The following is a 16,826-nucleotide window of genomic DNA, read 5'->3' as shown; positions in this document are numbered from 1 at the left end:
CAAGCTTGTTACTAGATTCACCAAACTTTCATCAACAAGCTCTGTTGCTGGATTTATACCAAATCTTCATCAGCAATCTTCGTTGGTGGGGTCATCATATTCTCATCAACAAGCTTTTTTGCTGCAATCATCATATTGTCATCAGCAAGCTTTGTTGCTGGAATCATCATATTGTCATCAACAAGCTCTGTTGCTCGAATCATCACATTGTCATCAACAAGCTTTGTTTATGGAATCACCAAGTTTTAGTCCACTTGTGGCTGTGCACAGTGGGGTTCACGAGCATCTACATGCTCCTTATTTGCTATTTCTACAACTTCTTCACATATATCATCCACTTATGGCTTAGCACAGTGGGATTCAACAAAATTTTAATCTCATTGTAGATATGCTGCTGTAGATCCACCTTCAACTTCAACTTCAGTGCTCTCCCTTACACCAAAACTCCTCTCAAGGGTATCCCAAGCCTCCTTGGATGTCTTGGCTTCTGAAATCAAGGGAAGCCTCTTGGCTTTTCCCAATTGTTGAGTGCTGGCTCATTTGACTTTTCAAATAGAATGGTGGCTGCGGAATTTTGATGAAGGAGCTTTGACATTGCGGAATTTTTCTACCTTAACGCTCTGTGCGCGGAAGAGAACGTGCGTTAGGGAGAAAATGATACAAGTAATTGAAACTAACACGTTCTCTTGCAGTGACGTTGAGCATTAGTAATGCTAACTTGATTCTGGCACTTTGTGTGGACGTTAATACGTTGTCTTCAATGCTGTAGGGTTCTGAAAAATAATCTGACTTTGAATTGAACATTTTTTCAATCAGTTTCACCTTCGCCTTCGCTGACTTCTTCGTTCTCTTGCTGCTTCTTCACAAGCTTCTTCAAACTTCTTCAAACTTCTTATGCTCTCTCAAAGTGTCTTACTCTCTCCCTCTGCATCTTCGTAGTAGGCTTCTTCAAACTTCCGCTGCTTTGCCAAAGAGTCTTATGTTGGCTCGCCTATTTCTCTTCACTTATGTTGCTGCTCTCTCAGGGAGTCTTATGAAAACTTACTCTATCTCTGCTTCTCTCTCAAAGAGCCTTATGCAGGTTAAGCTCTGATACCATGACAAAAATTGAAGAAAACTAAATGTTGGCGCAGAGGACATGTTCTTCTCAGTATTACAAATCAGTTAAATAAGATACATTGGAAACATCAACAATAAATGAGTGGAGTTAAACTCGACTTAAACTCAACTAAATCAAACTAAAATGGGACACCTAGAAGGACGATTTTGACACTTAACATGTGGTTGGAATTAGATTCTCCAACATAACATATAAGGTCATGAATATTGTAGAAAATTAGAAAACTATTGAAATCAAAATCTATTCATTTGCAATGTAAACCTTTGTTTTTCATTGTACATGACATTTTTACTGTCATTTAAAACTATAAACAAAGGCAATCATATAAAACTGTTCACAATTATGATTCATCATGGGTGAAATTTACCTTACCCTAATATAAAATGAATGCCTAAAAAATTAAAAATGAATAAATGTGGTTGTTTGTTCTCGACACAGGGTTTCATTGCCACCGTGTTGAAATGTTCAAAAATGGTTGTGCTGACTTATAGTTTTGAGGGTTTCGTTGGAATAAAGTTTGTTTAAGATGAAGAAACTTCCAAGATTTCATTTTAGGGTTCGTTTTTTAATTTTTGAATTGTAAATTTATTAATTTCATGTCTCAATACTATGGTTTCAATTTAATATTAGATTGTATTAATTTTAAGCTGTAGTATTAATACATATTTTATATTAAATTACAGTATGGAAATAAATTAAATTACATTACTAATAATATCTTTATAGCTCGAAGTAGGTAAAGTACTGAACAAAATATATATTAGGTTTTATAATACTTTATAATATTAGATATATAATATTAAATCTTATAATATTAAGAGGCCTCTAAAGATCGGAAAACGATGCTATCTCAACTTGTTCTAGTATATTTCATAATCAAATAATAAATTTAAAAAAAAATTCTCATGGCCGTGTACACAAAATTTTCATATCTTTCGCTATTTTTCTTAATTAAAAAATTAAAAATATGGGAGGTCTGTTCGGCCAAACACTCTGCTTTAATAAAGTCGATTCTCAGAGTTGCGTACATCTTGGTTGTAGACTCCGGTATTAGGCAAATAGGGCGTTCATAACTGAGAGATTTACACGAAACATGAAGCCATCTTTTATTCCAATGAATGCTGAAGCTTCATATACATGTAGACGCAGACAATATTGCAATTTAAAATGAAAAACAGTGTGCCAAAAGTAGATCACTTTAGTCGATTGGCTAATTTATAATTCCGCGAGTTGAGATGGTACATCATTTCCAATCAATCCGGAGTTGCAGTTATCTTACAATATGTAACCAAATATTGTGATTAAGGATTCGATGCACATTCAGGTGGAGTTGCAGAAAACCTTCCAGACTTGTCGTGGCAGTAGTCATAAATCATGTAGTTTTTGCGAACCCAATTAAGTTTACTCAGCTGCTGTTGGTTTAGACTTTGAAATTCGGATTGATCCCACCAATTGTTGGAACATGGCGAAGAAGAGTGAGATGACACGCTGCATGCATCGACCTCAAAGGATTGATAAGAGGCAATAAAGGGAGCGTCATTCCAGTCTATTTTAACCCTTCCTCCGTCGGTAGCCCAATCCTCTCCATTCCAAAGGGTGGAGAGGATCCTCATGGGTCGATTATTTGGATATGGGACGCCCACACCTTCATTGTTTTTGAATACCCGGATGGGGATAGAATCAACTGAAAACCTGTTTTCACAATAGGAAAGAAATATATCTTAAGAAATGCTGAAAATTCTAAATACAACTTCTAAATGAGGTTCCGTTTCAGTTAGTCGAAGCACATACACGATTTGTTTGTGGTTCCAAAGAATTGAATAGTTAGGGAAGTCTGCTGTGGGATCAAACCACAGATGAAGTCTTTGTTCTCTATTCCCAACTCCACTTGCAAACACGTTGGTCTGAAGAATGTAAGGATTTCCCGGAAGGTTTCCCAAAAATTCAAAGTCGAGTTCGTCATGAGAAGAAGCTTCGGACGATATCTGAATGCAAAATACTAACATTACTATATTGTGTATTATCGAAACTATGGCCGGTCTGGCTGCAATCTTGAAATTTAAAACATGGATCTCAGGGATTGAGTTTATGTACAGTCAACTGATAATAAATAATTCTGCAAGATTTCGTTCTTGAGAGAAAATAGGCGCTTACATAATACGAGGTAACCGTTGTTGGTGTACATGCACTTAGACTAGGTGTAGACTAGTTGTGTTGGTGCACATGCACTTAGACTAGCTGTAGACTAGATGTGTTCTTGCATGCATGTGGCACACGTACACTTAGCTTTAGTTAGCTTTAGTTATTGCATGCACAACTAAGCTTAACATTAGTTTATTTTATGTATTTATTCTAAACCTCATAATGTAGAATTCACTTTCATTCTTTCTTAATTCTTGCTCGCTTTCTTCCTTGCCTTGCAAGCTTGTTATTGTTTTGCAGATCTAGGTCTATCTGTGTTTCTCAAAATCTTACATGGTATCAGAGCGCAGGGATTTGTAAATCAGTGCACAAGCAATTTATTTGCAGGTTCAAAAGATTGAAGCAACAACAAAGAATGGAGTCTAAAATGGAGTTTCCACAATCGGCAATTCTCACTCCATATAATTATTTCGAATGGAAGCCAAAGATTCAACTTCATCTCAGAAGTAGAGGCTTATTTCGAATAACCATGGAAACGGAAGTTGAACCAACATCGGCAGTGGAGAAATCAAGATATTTCAATCGCATGGACGAGGCCTTCGGCATCCTATGTTTATCTATTTCTCCAGAACTGCTATTTCATGTTGAATCATGTTCAACTCCAAATGAGGTATGGAAAATTTTGGAAGAATTGTTTGGAAAACAAGATGAAATGCAAGGTCACATTCTCGAAAATGAGTTAAACTCATTAGATCCGAGAAACTTTGAGAACATTCAAGATTTTTTCACAAGGTATAAAGCTTTGTTGGTGCAGCTGAAAGGATGCGGGATCGACAAATCCAAGCAAGAAAAGCAGTTGATTCTTTCCATTTTATCAAAACTTGGTCCAGAGTATGCAGTATTCGTCTCTACATTCCACACAGTCAGATCTGCAACTGGTGCAGATTGGAAGATGCCCTCACTGGATTCTTTTATTCAGTCCTTGATGCATGAGCAAGATAAGCTCATCAAAATGGGCACACTTAAAAATTCCAAAGCGCATGCACTTACTGTGCATGCAAAAGGAAAGGCAAATCCCAAACCCCCTGATGGATCATCTGGCTCTAAGGAAAGGAAAGGAACGAAAGGAAAATCAATGTGCAATTATTGCCACCGTGGTTTTCATCCTGAATCTGCATGCATGAAGAAGACTATAGATCTTATGGTGCAGACACTCCAGCAATACAATCTTGGAGACCACATTCCTGAGAATGCTAAGAAGAAGTCTGGAGAAAAAGTACCCGATCCAAGAGAAAAAGCACCTCATCCAAGAGGTAACGGGCATGCTTTGATTGCTCTTCATTCTGCACCACAAGAATGGATCATCGATTCAGGAGCTTCACATCATATGGCTTCTTCAAAGGAATCCTTTTCTTTTCTGCATGCATACTCAGGTCCTCCCATCCTCATGGGGGATAATTCTGCAGTTGCAGCAACTGGGCAAGGAAGAGTGCAATTCGAAGATGGAAGGTTTGAAAATGTCTTGCATACTCCAAGGCTTGTTGTGAATCTTCTCTCAGTGTATTAGATGACACACACAAGCAGCGGAAGGAAAGTGGAATTTACCCCAGATTTCGTGAGCATTTATGACATGCAAACCAATTTGAAAATGTCTTGCATACTCCAAGGCTTGCTGTGAATCTTCTCTCAGTGTATCAGATGACACACACAGGCAGCGGAAGGAAAGTAGAATTTACCCCAGATTCCGTGAGCATTTATGACATGCAAACCAATTTGAAAATGTCTTGCATACTCCAAGGCTTGCTGTGAATCTTCTCTCAGTGTATCAGATGACACACACAGGCAGCGGAAGGAAAGTGGAATTTACCCCAGATTCCGTGAGCATTTATGACATGCAAACCAATTTGAAGATTGCATCTGGCAAGGTAAATGATCAATCTCGTCTGTATACATTTTCTGATTTTGTTCCTCAAACCCTTGTTAGACCACCAGTTGTTGAACATCGAGATCAGACTTCTGCACAAAAATGGCGCAGCATGAGTGATATCTTTGATGATCCTGCCTCTATCCCTCGATTTGAGGAAGATCCACAAGCACTCTTAACTATGGAGCCATCCATGCCCATGCATGCTTATATAATGCATGGATCTGATCCACAAAATTATGCAGAAGCAAATGGCCATCCTGAATGGGAAGCCGCCATGCATGCGGAATATAGCTCTCTCATTGAGAACGAGACTTTGGATTTGGTTCCGTTTGACGAGGAAGAAGGCGCGGCCAAGGCCTATGACCGAGAGGCCCCTCCCAAGAGAGTATTGACCCCGGCTGAGCCCAAGAAGATCCTGAGTTCAGAAGGAGGGTCTTATTATGCATGGGCAAGTTCAGATCTCTGCATGTTAGCAGAAGCCAAAGTTGGAGCCGCCAAGCTGCTTCTCAATCATCGTGGCCTGGCTTTGCCAAAGTATTCCGACTCTTCAAAAGTTGGCTATGTGCTTCAAGGATCTGGAGTTGCAGGGATACTTATTCCGGAGGCAGAGTCGGAACGAGTGGTGAAAATCCGCAAAGGGGATGCCATTGCAGTACCCATTGGCCATGGCACTACGGTTGGGGTGCTCGCACCCAATGTGCCGATCGCCTACGAGGCCCATTTCGGGAACCCCATGGCGGGGTCCGTGCTGAACAGCATCAACATCCGCCTCAACGCCCACACGATCGCTTTCCTGCTTGAACATTCCAGGGCCGTGGCTGTACTGGTGGATCAGGAGTTCTTTACGCTTTTGCAAGAGGCGCTGGGGTTGATAGCAGAAAAGCAGGGGAGCGGATTCAAAGCTCCATTACTGGTTGTGTGCCGGGACGAGACGTGCGATCCATGGCGCCCGGCAATATACGTGGGATCTTCGGGTACATGTCCACTAAATACGTGGCCTCGGGCAGGGCAATTCCTCATCCAACAGGCGATCTTTAATTGGAAAGCGATGCCTTATCTGATAGATACCAGCAGACGTGCCAGCGAGAGGATCACTAAGGAATTGACCTTCGAACGGGCGGAGCTCCTCGTGATTCTAGCCGCCTATGCAGTAATCATCTTGTCGTTGCTGTCCATGGCGGCAGTGGTGTATACCGCGGCCTCTATTTGCGCGTCAAAGGAAATTTCCTACCGGAGGGTTATGAGCATCATTCTCAGGGTTTGGAAACGCCTCATGGAAACTTTCCTCTGGTTTTTCATAATTGTATTTACCTATTGCGCGCTCTCCGCATTACTCTGCTTCCAGTTCGTATGCACAGTGGTATTGTTCAATTGGAATCTGGCTGTCCTTAAATATGGCATGTCTGTGATAACTGTCGGTTTCGTCTGTGGGTATGTGTGCCTGAGCGTGGTGTTTCACCTCGCCTGCGTTATATCCGTCTTGGAGGACAAATACGGCCGAGCCGCCACGAGGAAGAGCGCGAATCTCATGCAGGGAAAGCGGATCACAGCCATGTTGCTCGATATTCTCTACCTCCTATTCGCAAAGGCCAGGGAATCGGCGTGCCCTCTCACTGTCTCATGCGCTGATATCATCGCCTTAAGTGCCAGAGACGCTGTCACCATGATGGGTGGACCGTTCTTTACTTTGCCCACGGGAAGACGAGATGGGACAAGATCGATTGCAATTGTCGCAGAGGCCAACCTTCCGTCTCCCGACGAGGACGTGGACCAATTCACCAAGAAGTTTAAGGCGAGGGGCTTTGACGATAGAGACATCGTCAGTCTGCTCGGTGCGCACACCATCGATAGAGCACACTGCCGATTCGTCGAAGGCCGGTTAACCAATTTTCGTGGCACTGGCAAGCCCGACCCAACAATAAACACGAGCTTTGCGCAAGAACTGAGGTCCATGAGTAATCGGAACGATACGCGGATGGATCCCCTGGTTCCGATGGACAACGGCAGCGATCGAGACTTTTTTTTATTTTTTTATGCATTGTATATGGGTACCTAAAATGGCCGTGTTGCCGGGACCCATTCATTATTGCATCACACTCACCTAAGTTATGCTTAAGGGGGGGTGTTGGTGTACATGCACTTAGACTAGGTGTAGACTAGTTGTGTTGGTGTACATGCACTTGGACTAGCTGTAGACTAGATGTGTTCTTGCATGCATGTGGCACACGTACACTTAGCTTTAGTTAGCTTTAGTTATTGCATGCACAACTAAGATTAACATTAGTTGCTTTTATGTATTTATTCTAAACCTCATAATGTAGAATTCACTTTCATTCTTTCTTAATTCTTGCTCGCTTTCTTCCTTGCCTTCCAAGCTTGTTATTGTTTTGCAGATCTAGGTCTATCTGTGTTTCTCAAAATCTTACAACCGTTCCTGCGGAATTCCCTGAGATCAGCTTAATTCTCATGCTCACGCTGCCGAACAGGTATTCCTTTTTGGACTGAAAACCAGAACCTAGAGAAACAAGAATCGTTATTATAAACATCCATACAATATTAAATGTAGGATCTCCTTAAAAATGAAATACTTTAATTACCTGAGATTTGATCCATAGTGAGCTGCGCTGTCTGGCCATTGTTCAACAACTTAACTGTACCCCATGAGATATCGAAATTGTCGTTGATGTTGGAAGCCTCTACCGAGAAGAGAACAAGAAGGAGAAGTGAAGTTATATATGCCAACTCTCGTAAATATCTTCGAAATACTAAAAGACTTGCACCGCTCTTCATTGCCGATGGTGGAATTGAGTGACTCAAAAATTGCCTCTTTTTTGGCAGCAGAGTTCTGACAGGAGCGAACACCCTACACCATTCATATATCTATCGATACTCTCCAGCATCTAATTTTTTTATGGCGTTTGGACAAATAAATGATTAGGGAACAAAGAGAATAATATGCAATCAAACGAATGACATCATAGAGCACTGTCTTCATTTCTGGATTACTCGAATTTAAATTTCTATCGTTATCTAGATAATTGTATCTAATTTATCGATCCTTGACATTATTCATTTCCATGTCATAATTTCAGGTGCGTAGGGATTATCTGGTTCTATATAACTTTGACCACTAAACTAAATTATGATAACTTCAACCACCAATATTCCCATATAATGAGTATCATTGGACAGGTAGTACCATACACAGATGCTAGCTTTTGTGCCCACCAAGAATCTTGAGAAGGTTCATTCTAAACTTCCGTGAACGTAATACATGAGCATGGCAGATCTGTGTGTCCCCATAGACAACCGTATCATGTTTAAGAATTCCGAGTATCAAGTGCAAGAGGATAAAATGGTAGCATGTCTCATTCACTAATAAAATGTATCTTTAATAATTGTTTGATGATTTGTATGTTTGATCTACTTTGGAGTGTCGGTGCAGCGCCATATTTTGCAGTGTCATACAAATTGACTTGTAAAGGCAACCATTAATGAAGGAAGAGGGATGTCATACTAAGGTAACAATGATGAGAAAAGTTTCGTTTAGCCAGTACTAGTATCATGTATGTTTCACCAACTTTCGGGGTTTTGATGCAGCACCGTGTTTTGCAGTGTCATAGGATTGACTTCAAAAGTTTATTATGGAATTAAAAACAATTGTGAATAAGTTTTCTCTTTAATGAATGTGGATAATAAGAATATTCTGTTTGAGAATAGTGTTATTAATGTTATCTTTCTTCTTTGAAAATTTGTTTTTGAATATTTCTAAAATATTATTGGAGAAAAATAAAGTAAATTTAAAAATATTTTATAATTTATATTTTTAAAATTGAAAATGTTTTTTTTTTAAGATAGAAGGTTGGTTTTGTTTTGTTTTTGTTTTTTTAACTAATGTTTCCATTGTTTGTGAATAAATATTTAATGGAAAATAAGATACTTCTTAATATTTTCTTTAACTCCAATCAAAATCATATGTGCCCAAAGCTAGATAGCATATAGATGTAGTTTTGGCCAAATCATTGGAAAATAAAAAAATATGTTATTTGAAGATAATATGAATAATATTATTACATCTAAATTTAAGAAGAAATCCCACTGCAATAAAAAATTAAAAACTAAAATAAAATTATAATGCTACAAGGAAATCATTAACCCTAATATAGAAAATGAAAACGATCTTAAATTATATTTTTGTAGTTTAAAGAAGAAAATCAACATTGTTAAATTAAAACTGGATAATTTCCAAAATGTCATAGATCTAATTCTTGTGTTTGTAACACTAAAAGATAAAAATCATTTTATCTTAAAATACAATAAATATATAGCAATTTCAAAAAAATATTTATTACAGTATCCATCTTCTTTCTAACCTTTTATCTCATCAAAACAATATTAACAAAGAAATACTTTTATTTTTTATTTTTTAAAAATAACTAGAATTTTATATTTATAGAAAATCTACCGGTAAAACACAATAGTTGCATCAAAAGGGAAAGATTCTCACCATAACAATGATGTCTCATTCACTAATAAAATATATCTTTACAGAAATATTTTTGTTTTTTATTTTTTTTTAAAAATAATTAGAATTTTGTATTAATGAAAAATCTACCTGTACAACACAATAGTTACATCAAAAGGGTAAGATTCTCAGTGTAACAATGATGTCTCATTCACTAATAAAATATATCTTTAATAATACTTTGATGATCCATCATATCCAACCCTTCTTACCCTGTCCAATACCTGTATGTTTCAATAACTTTGAGGGTTTCTATGCAACGCCATGCTTTGCAGTGTCATATGGATTGAATAACGATTGGAGGCTGGGCTGTCATAATATGGTAATAACAATGACGAGAGTTCTAAAAAGTTTTCGCTTGCCCAGTAATTGTATGCTTCATCTACTTTTCAATTTTGATGCAGCACCATACTTTGTAGTGTCATACGATTGAATTATAAGTTAACAATGATGGAAGAGTGTAATACCCATTGGTGCTTTAACATTTTTTTTTACAAAGTTATACTTATTTAGTGTCAATTTTATTTTAACATTAATCTAGAATGTAAAATTATTAGGCTGTAAATCCAGAATATATGTGTTGTTAATGATTAATTTAAAGAATTTGTTCAATTTTTTAAAAAACTGAAGAATCAGTGAATTCATGAAAGAGTTAAAAGCAGTTTTCCCATCTTTTCTTTGAAAAGGAGAAAGGACAGAACGGGGGGGGAGGTGGAAAAAATCAATTAGGGAAAGAATACTATTGTGAATGGTTTCATCCTAGAGTTGGACAAAATAGCGAGTGAGAATATGACCATGGGCAACAGGCGAGAGGTACGAGACCTGAGGCTAGACATACTCCGGATGCCCAAGGTACCAAGCTGTTTAGCCACTATCAAGAGCTGGAAGAGCTCAGAGGGGGAACTCTAGACATAATTGCCAAGTCCATGGTTGGGTGGTAAGACTTTGCAAGAAAAGATAAACACACACATGGCTGATAAGTAAAGCAGGAAATAGATAAATAGATAGAAATGCTATATTTAATAAGTATTAGTAGGTGAGTGTTCTCTGCTCTACTTTATGAATTGAACAGATTAATATGTTAAAGAAATGAATAGTATGAATGGGTAAATTGTCATCATTTATAATCTCAATACAGTAAATTAGTTACCAATATTAGTGCTTCAAAGGAAAATAAAGTGACGAAATTAGTTTCATCTACTGAAACAAAATACTCTAATCATTCCAAGCTTTAAGTAAAAGATTCATTTTCGTGGAAGATTAGTTAATTTGTATTATTCTCTAATATCATTTAAGGCACTGTAAATTCTATGAGACTGTGGATACATTTCAATTGAAAACTGTATCGAATAAAACCTGAATCTTGACAGGCATTTATACAAACCATTTTAATAAAAGAATACACATGAGAAGGATAACTGTAGAGTTCATCTACGATAGATAATTTAACGAGATCTACTTCTTAGCTATTACAATATCTAACGGAAATAATCCGTCTCAATAAAAGTCATTAACCTTAATCTATAACCATAAAACAGAGAAAATGACCAATTATTTTAAGTATCATGCATCTCTACAGTTATAAGTTGAATAATTACTTAAGTAGCCAACCCCATTTCGGGAAAGCACCTGATGGTGAACCATTTGGAAAAGAACAAAGAAAACATTTGAATGTGCAAATACAGTTCAATATTCAAGTGTTGGATGCAAACTGCATGCATAAGTTCTGAGAACAAATTATCAATATAATTGTTGGACGAAAGTGTGGGCACAACCGTCCCCCATTCCCCTATTCTATAATAACTTTAAAGCCCTTACATCTTCTGCACAGCCCTGAGCCTTCGACTGTGCAAGTCACTCAATAAGTTAAGAAATGTAAGCCTAACTTTGCTCCAACTAAGACCGGAGTTGCCACCAAGGATTCACCAGAGAATAAAAAAGGAACCAACCTGAAATCAAAGATTGAACTAGGTTAGAATGTAGTGCCACACTGAGCAATGGTCTCTAGAAGGTATGAAAAACCCTACAATGGAATATACCTGTAAACAATCAGAGCGTTAGAATAAGTCTGAGAAAAAACCTAAGGATTATCGCAGAGAAAGACAAAGTCTAAGAGGCGAGCTTACCTGAAGGCAGGGTGGTCGAACAACCACAGCAAGCTGCACCTGCAAATCACATTTTAGCATATCAATTCATCGGATAATCAAAGACCCTTCTATGAATTCAAGTGCGGGCCTGTCTACCTTACCTCAGGATGAAGGGTGGAGGCCTCGACGCATTAATCTTGAATGATGAAACTGCCATTAACAGTCCCACTTGTGTTGGAGCTAAACTGAGGGTTTCTTCAGAGCATATCCGATAGAACATATACAGAAGAAATAGCAACTCAAAGTATTAAGGTCAAAAACAAGATTACGTTTACCTATAGGCCAGTAGAAGCCTTTTTCGCCATTTTCGCCATCCTGTTACCTGTTGTTGCAGAGCCACAACTCTCTCATCTTGGTGCAAACCAAATGAAATCTATCTCACAGGAATTGCAATAACCTACCACTTTTAAAACCCAATTGCTGTGACCATGGATCTTCTCGGATCCTATGGTGGAGGGTTTGCCAGGTGCTGGGGTTCGAGGTCAGCCTGAACATGTTCTTAAATGCAGGACCGTAAAGTCAGTATGATGCTGAACAGTTATGACAGACAGAGGCCTCAGGGTTCTCCCGCCTTAAAGGAGGGCACCACCCAATGCATGCCAGTGTGGGAGATATCAAGTGAATTATACAAATGTACACTATGGTTGTTGTGTAGCGCAGCCTTAATCAATAGTCCAATTAAATGAAATTCAATTAAACAATGAATATACCATAGCAATCATAAGGTTTGCATTTCACAGTGGAGTTAGGATTAACACATATAGTCCTTGAGTCATCAATCCAAGTATGGTTATTTTTATTAAATAAAACATATATATATATATATATATATATATATATATATATATATATATATATATATATATATATATATATATATATATAGCATTCATGGGGTTAGGTCGTTACAAATGGTATAGGAGCGACAGGTTCGCACATTGAGACATATGGGCTCAATATATACACCTTTAGACATGAACAACAAAAGAAATATATGTATATGTATAAAAAAATGAAATATGCTTGTGTATAATTAGTAATACTAACCAAGTAAGTGTAAATATGTACACAGAGACAGAGGACAACATCAAGAACAAAAATGCAGGGAGACCCTAGAATAGCACACCAGCCGGAAGTGCCTTATGTGGAGGCCAACCCGGACATATGGATATAGTTGGGAGAAGAATCTCGACAAGCCATTGCTGCTCTGCTTAAAAAATTACAACAACTGCGTGTAGAAATGATGAATTTAAGGACATACAACAAACGACTAAGACAATAACAGGGAAATATCCTTAAAAGCCTGTCTGACCAACATAATCAATGAGGACCAGATCCCAGCACGGAGAATAGGGAGAAGACTCTAACAGCCCCTCACAACAACGATAATGCCGAGTGAGCAGAAGGACATAAGGAGGATGAGGAAGGGTGTTTGGATAATGTTTATGACCAAAGAAGGTCCAAAAGACAGAAAATGGAATTGCAAGGTGAGTTTAAAAAAATAAAATTGTCATTGTTTGAAGGAGAATCTGAAGAAGCAGCTGAGCCATGGATGATCTACATGGGTAAATATCTTTATATTTATGAATATACTGACAAACTTAAAGCATGACTGACAGTTTACCAATTATGGGGAAAGGCCACCCTCTGGTGGGAAGAAATTAAAACTGTGAGGAAGATTAACGAGGAACAAGTAACGTGGCAAGAATTCCAGAAACATTTTAAAGATAAATATCTAACTGAATGTTACTATGATGAAAAGGAAAATGAGTTCCATGAGTTAAGGTTGGGAGCCTTGACCATGGATGAGTATGTAAAAATTTTTACATCCCTCTTGCGATACGTTCTGTATATACAGGAAGAAAAAGCTAAAATTCAGCGGTTTATTAGCAGTTAACCAAACTTCATGAAGCAAAAATTAAAATTCGATTATCCTAGAACAATGGACGATGCAGTATGAAAGGTCTGCATCTGTTATCAACAGATGAAACAGAGAAATGAAGGACCCAAAGGAGACATTAGCAAGAAAACGAGGAACTTACCACCAAACAGGAAACCGAAAGTCATACATGGAAGAAATAATCAGTAGAGAACTTTTCGAAAATTTGCAAGAAATCCACCCAGAGCTCATACATACACTGAGAATAGATAGCCAGAGGGGGTTAGCAAAATTGCTACTGACCAGCTGCCAAAGCCGCCACTGCAATGTTGGGGATGTGGGGAAGCGCATTATTACAAGAACTACCCTCACAAAGCTCGAACTAAACAACTTTTGAACATGCAAGAAGCCTCCACAGTGGTAGATATCGCAAGGAGCATCCCTAGAATTAATGTTGCCTTGGATGATCATCAAGTGGAATATCAACCCACGTTGATGGAATGTGAAGGTAAGATTGCTGATCAATCTGTTTCTATTTTATTTGATCTAGGTGCAAGATTAAGCTACATTAGTCCTAAAGTGGTAGAGAAATGTCAGTTGCAAAACAGTAAATTTAAGAAGTCTTAGCTAGTTCAACTAACCACCGAAACAAAAAGGAAGGTGTCTACAAAAACATAAAACTGCCCTATAACAATTTCAGGACAACCCATCCATGTCAATCTGAACATCCTTCTCCTAGGTTCGTATGATGTATTAATAGGGATGGATTGGTTGGAAGGTTGTTGGTCCCTGGTGGATTGCAAAGAAAAATCTGTAAGTTAGCTTACCAAGTCAGGGCAGCGAAAATAAATTCAAGGAATCAAGAAAAACATAAAATTACGTCCTATTACAGCCAACCATCTTGAAAGATGCATAAGGAAGGGTTGTCAGATTTATGTTGTCCAAGTAGGGTACAACAATGACAAAAATAAGATGACCTCTTTAGAGAATATTCCTCTAATTCATGATTTCGTGGACGTATTTCCTTAATCCATCCTTGGATTGCTGCCAAGGCATGATATCAATTTTACCATTGAACTAGTGCCTAGAGCAGCCCTTGTTTCGAAAGCTCCCTACCGCATGAGCATTCCCGAGTTAAAAAAACTCAAAATGTAGCTTTAGGAACTGTTAGATAAAGGATACATTCGCCCTAGTGTGCCCCCTTGGGGAGCCCCTATGCTGTTTGTACGAAAGAAGGATGGAACATTAAGTTTATGCATTAATTATCATGAGCTAAATAAGCTGACCATCAAGAATAAGTACCATTTACCTCATATTGATGATTTATTTGATCAAGTGCAGGGAGTTAGCATGTTCTCAAAAATCGACTTAAGGTCCAGTTACCACCAGATCAGAATAAAGGATGAAGACATCTGGAAAACCGCATTCTGAAATCGTTATGGACATTACGAGTTGTGGTACTGCCTTTCGGCCTTACCAATGCTCCGACCACTTTTATGAGTTTGATGCACAACATTTCCAGCCATTTCTAAATAAATGTGTACTGATTTTTATTGACGATATACTAATATATTCAAAAAATCAAGAAGAATAGGAGCAACACTTGAAAACAGTATTGTAGAATTTGCAAGATAACCAATTGTACGCAAATTTTAGCAAGTGCGATTTTTATAAAATTCAAATCCAATACCTGGGCCATGTTTTATCAGCAGAATGAATAGCAGTGGATCCAGAAAATATCAAAACTACTATGGAACGGACCACACCAAAAAATGTTACTGACATAAGATCCTTCTTGGGCCTGGCAAGGTATTACCACCAATTTATTAAAATCTTTTCAAAAATATCTTTTCCGATGACCTCACTACAGAAAAAGGGGTGTGTCTTCCTCTGGACAGCAGAATGCTAGCAAAGTTTTGAGTAGCTAAAATAACTACTCACTATCGCACCAGTGCTAAAGGTAGAAGATTCGGAAAGTTCATTTGTGGTATGTACAGACGTGAGTAAGGAAGGCGTCAGTGGTGTTTTAACACAAGAAGGAAAGTTCATAGCCTATGAATCACGCAAACTAAAGGACTATGAACAATTATACTTGGCATATGATCTAGAATTGACCACAATATTACACACGCTCAAGATGTGGTGCCATTATCTCCTAGGGAAGAAATTTATTTTATTAACGGATCATAGTAGTCTTACCAACTTCTTTAACCATTCTAGTTTAAATTCTGGGCAAGCAAGATGGAACACATGCTTCAGCGAATTCGACTTTGACATGAAGCACGTCAAGGGGAAGGAGAACTGGGATGTAGATGCATTAAGCAGAAAAGTACATTGCATATATGAAGTGCAATATAACCAAGTGAAATCTAACTTGCCAGGAGGTCATCTGAGAAGCATCCCTGAAGGACCCAGAATATGCATTCCTTTGGAAGCAAGCCTCGGAAGCCTAGGAAAAAGGGAAACAATTTGATTATGGTATTAATATCGACAAAATGCTAACATTTAGAAACAAAATATATATTCCCAACGAGAATTCTGTCAAGAAATTATTATTGGATGAATTCCAGAAAAAGCCTTACGCCACTCACCCATGATACTAGAAACTATTTTCTACCATCAGGAAAAGTTATTTCTGGCTAGGTTTAAGGAAAGACGTGGTTGAATATTTATCCAAATGCTTAGAGTGCCAATTGGTGAAAGCAGAACATCAACATCCTGTTGGTTTTCTACAACCACTGCCCGTTTTGGAGTTGAAATGGGAGACGATCACCCTAGACTTTATTACCTGGTTACCTCGTACGAAGAAATAACATGACTCAATTATGGTTGTGGTGGATAAGTTGAGCAACACCGCTCATTTCATACCCATAATTCCACCTACAAGATAGTGGAGATCACAGACATATTTATGAGGGAAATCTTCCGACTACACGGGATACCCCGAGTAGTAATTTATGACAGGGATGTCAAATTCACATCCACATTTTGGAAGACCCTCTTTACTAGGTTAGGAACTCAGATTCAATTCAGTACTGCCTACCATCCCTAGACATATGGCCAGACGGAGCGAGTGAATCATGTTC

The 16,826-nt window shown here is 38.1% G+C and overlaps 1 protein-coding gene across 1 annotated transcript; it reads right to left on the bottom strand.

Moving 5' to 3' along the window:
• Window positions 1-2,415: 2,415 nt before the first annotated feature.
• LOC149247271 (xyloglucan endotransglucosylase/hydrolase protein 24-like) lies at window positions 2,416-7,979 on the bottom strand. The gene is made up of 5 exons (XM_089455853.1): window positions 7,787-7,979; window positions 7,616-7,704; window positions 3,673-3,684; window positions 2,912-3,105; window positions 2,416-2,812 (listed from the first exon to the last, which is right to left on the bottom strand). Exons 1-5 carry the CDS (start codon window positions 7,977-7,979, stop codon window positions 2,422-2,424), a joined length of 879 nt encoding a protein of 292 aa, XP_089311979.1. The 3' UTR covers window positions 2,416-2,421.
• Window positions 7,980-16,826: the final 8,847 nt, after the last annotated feature.

This window comes from Pinus tabuliformis, chromosome 7 (genome assembly GCF_031772625.1).
Source record: "Pinus tabuliformis cultivar Carrire ecotype Pingquan chromosome 7, CPIR1, whole genome shotgun sequence".
Lineage (NCBI taxonomy): Eukaryota > Viridiplantae > Streptophyta > Pinopsida > Pinales > Pinaceae > Pinus > Pinus tabuliformis.
This window is presented reverse-complemented; position numbering and strand designations above follow the sequence as displayed.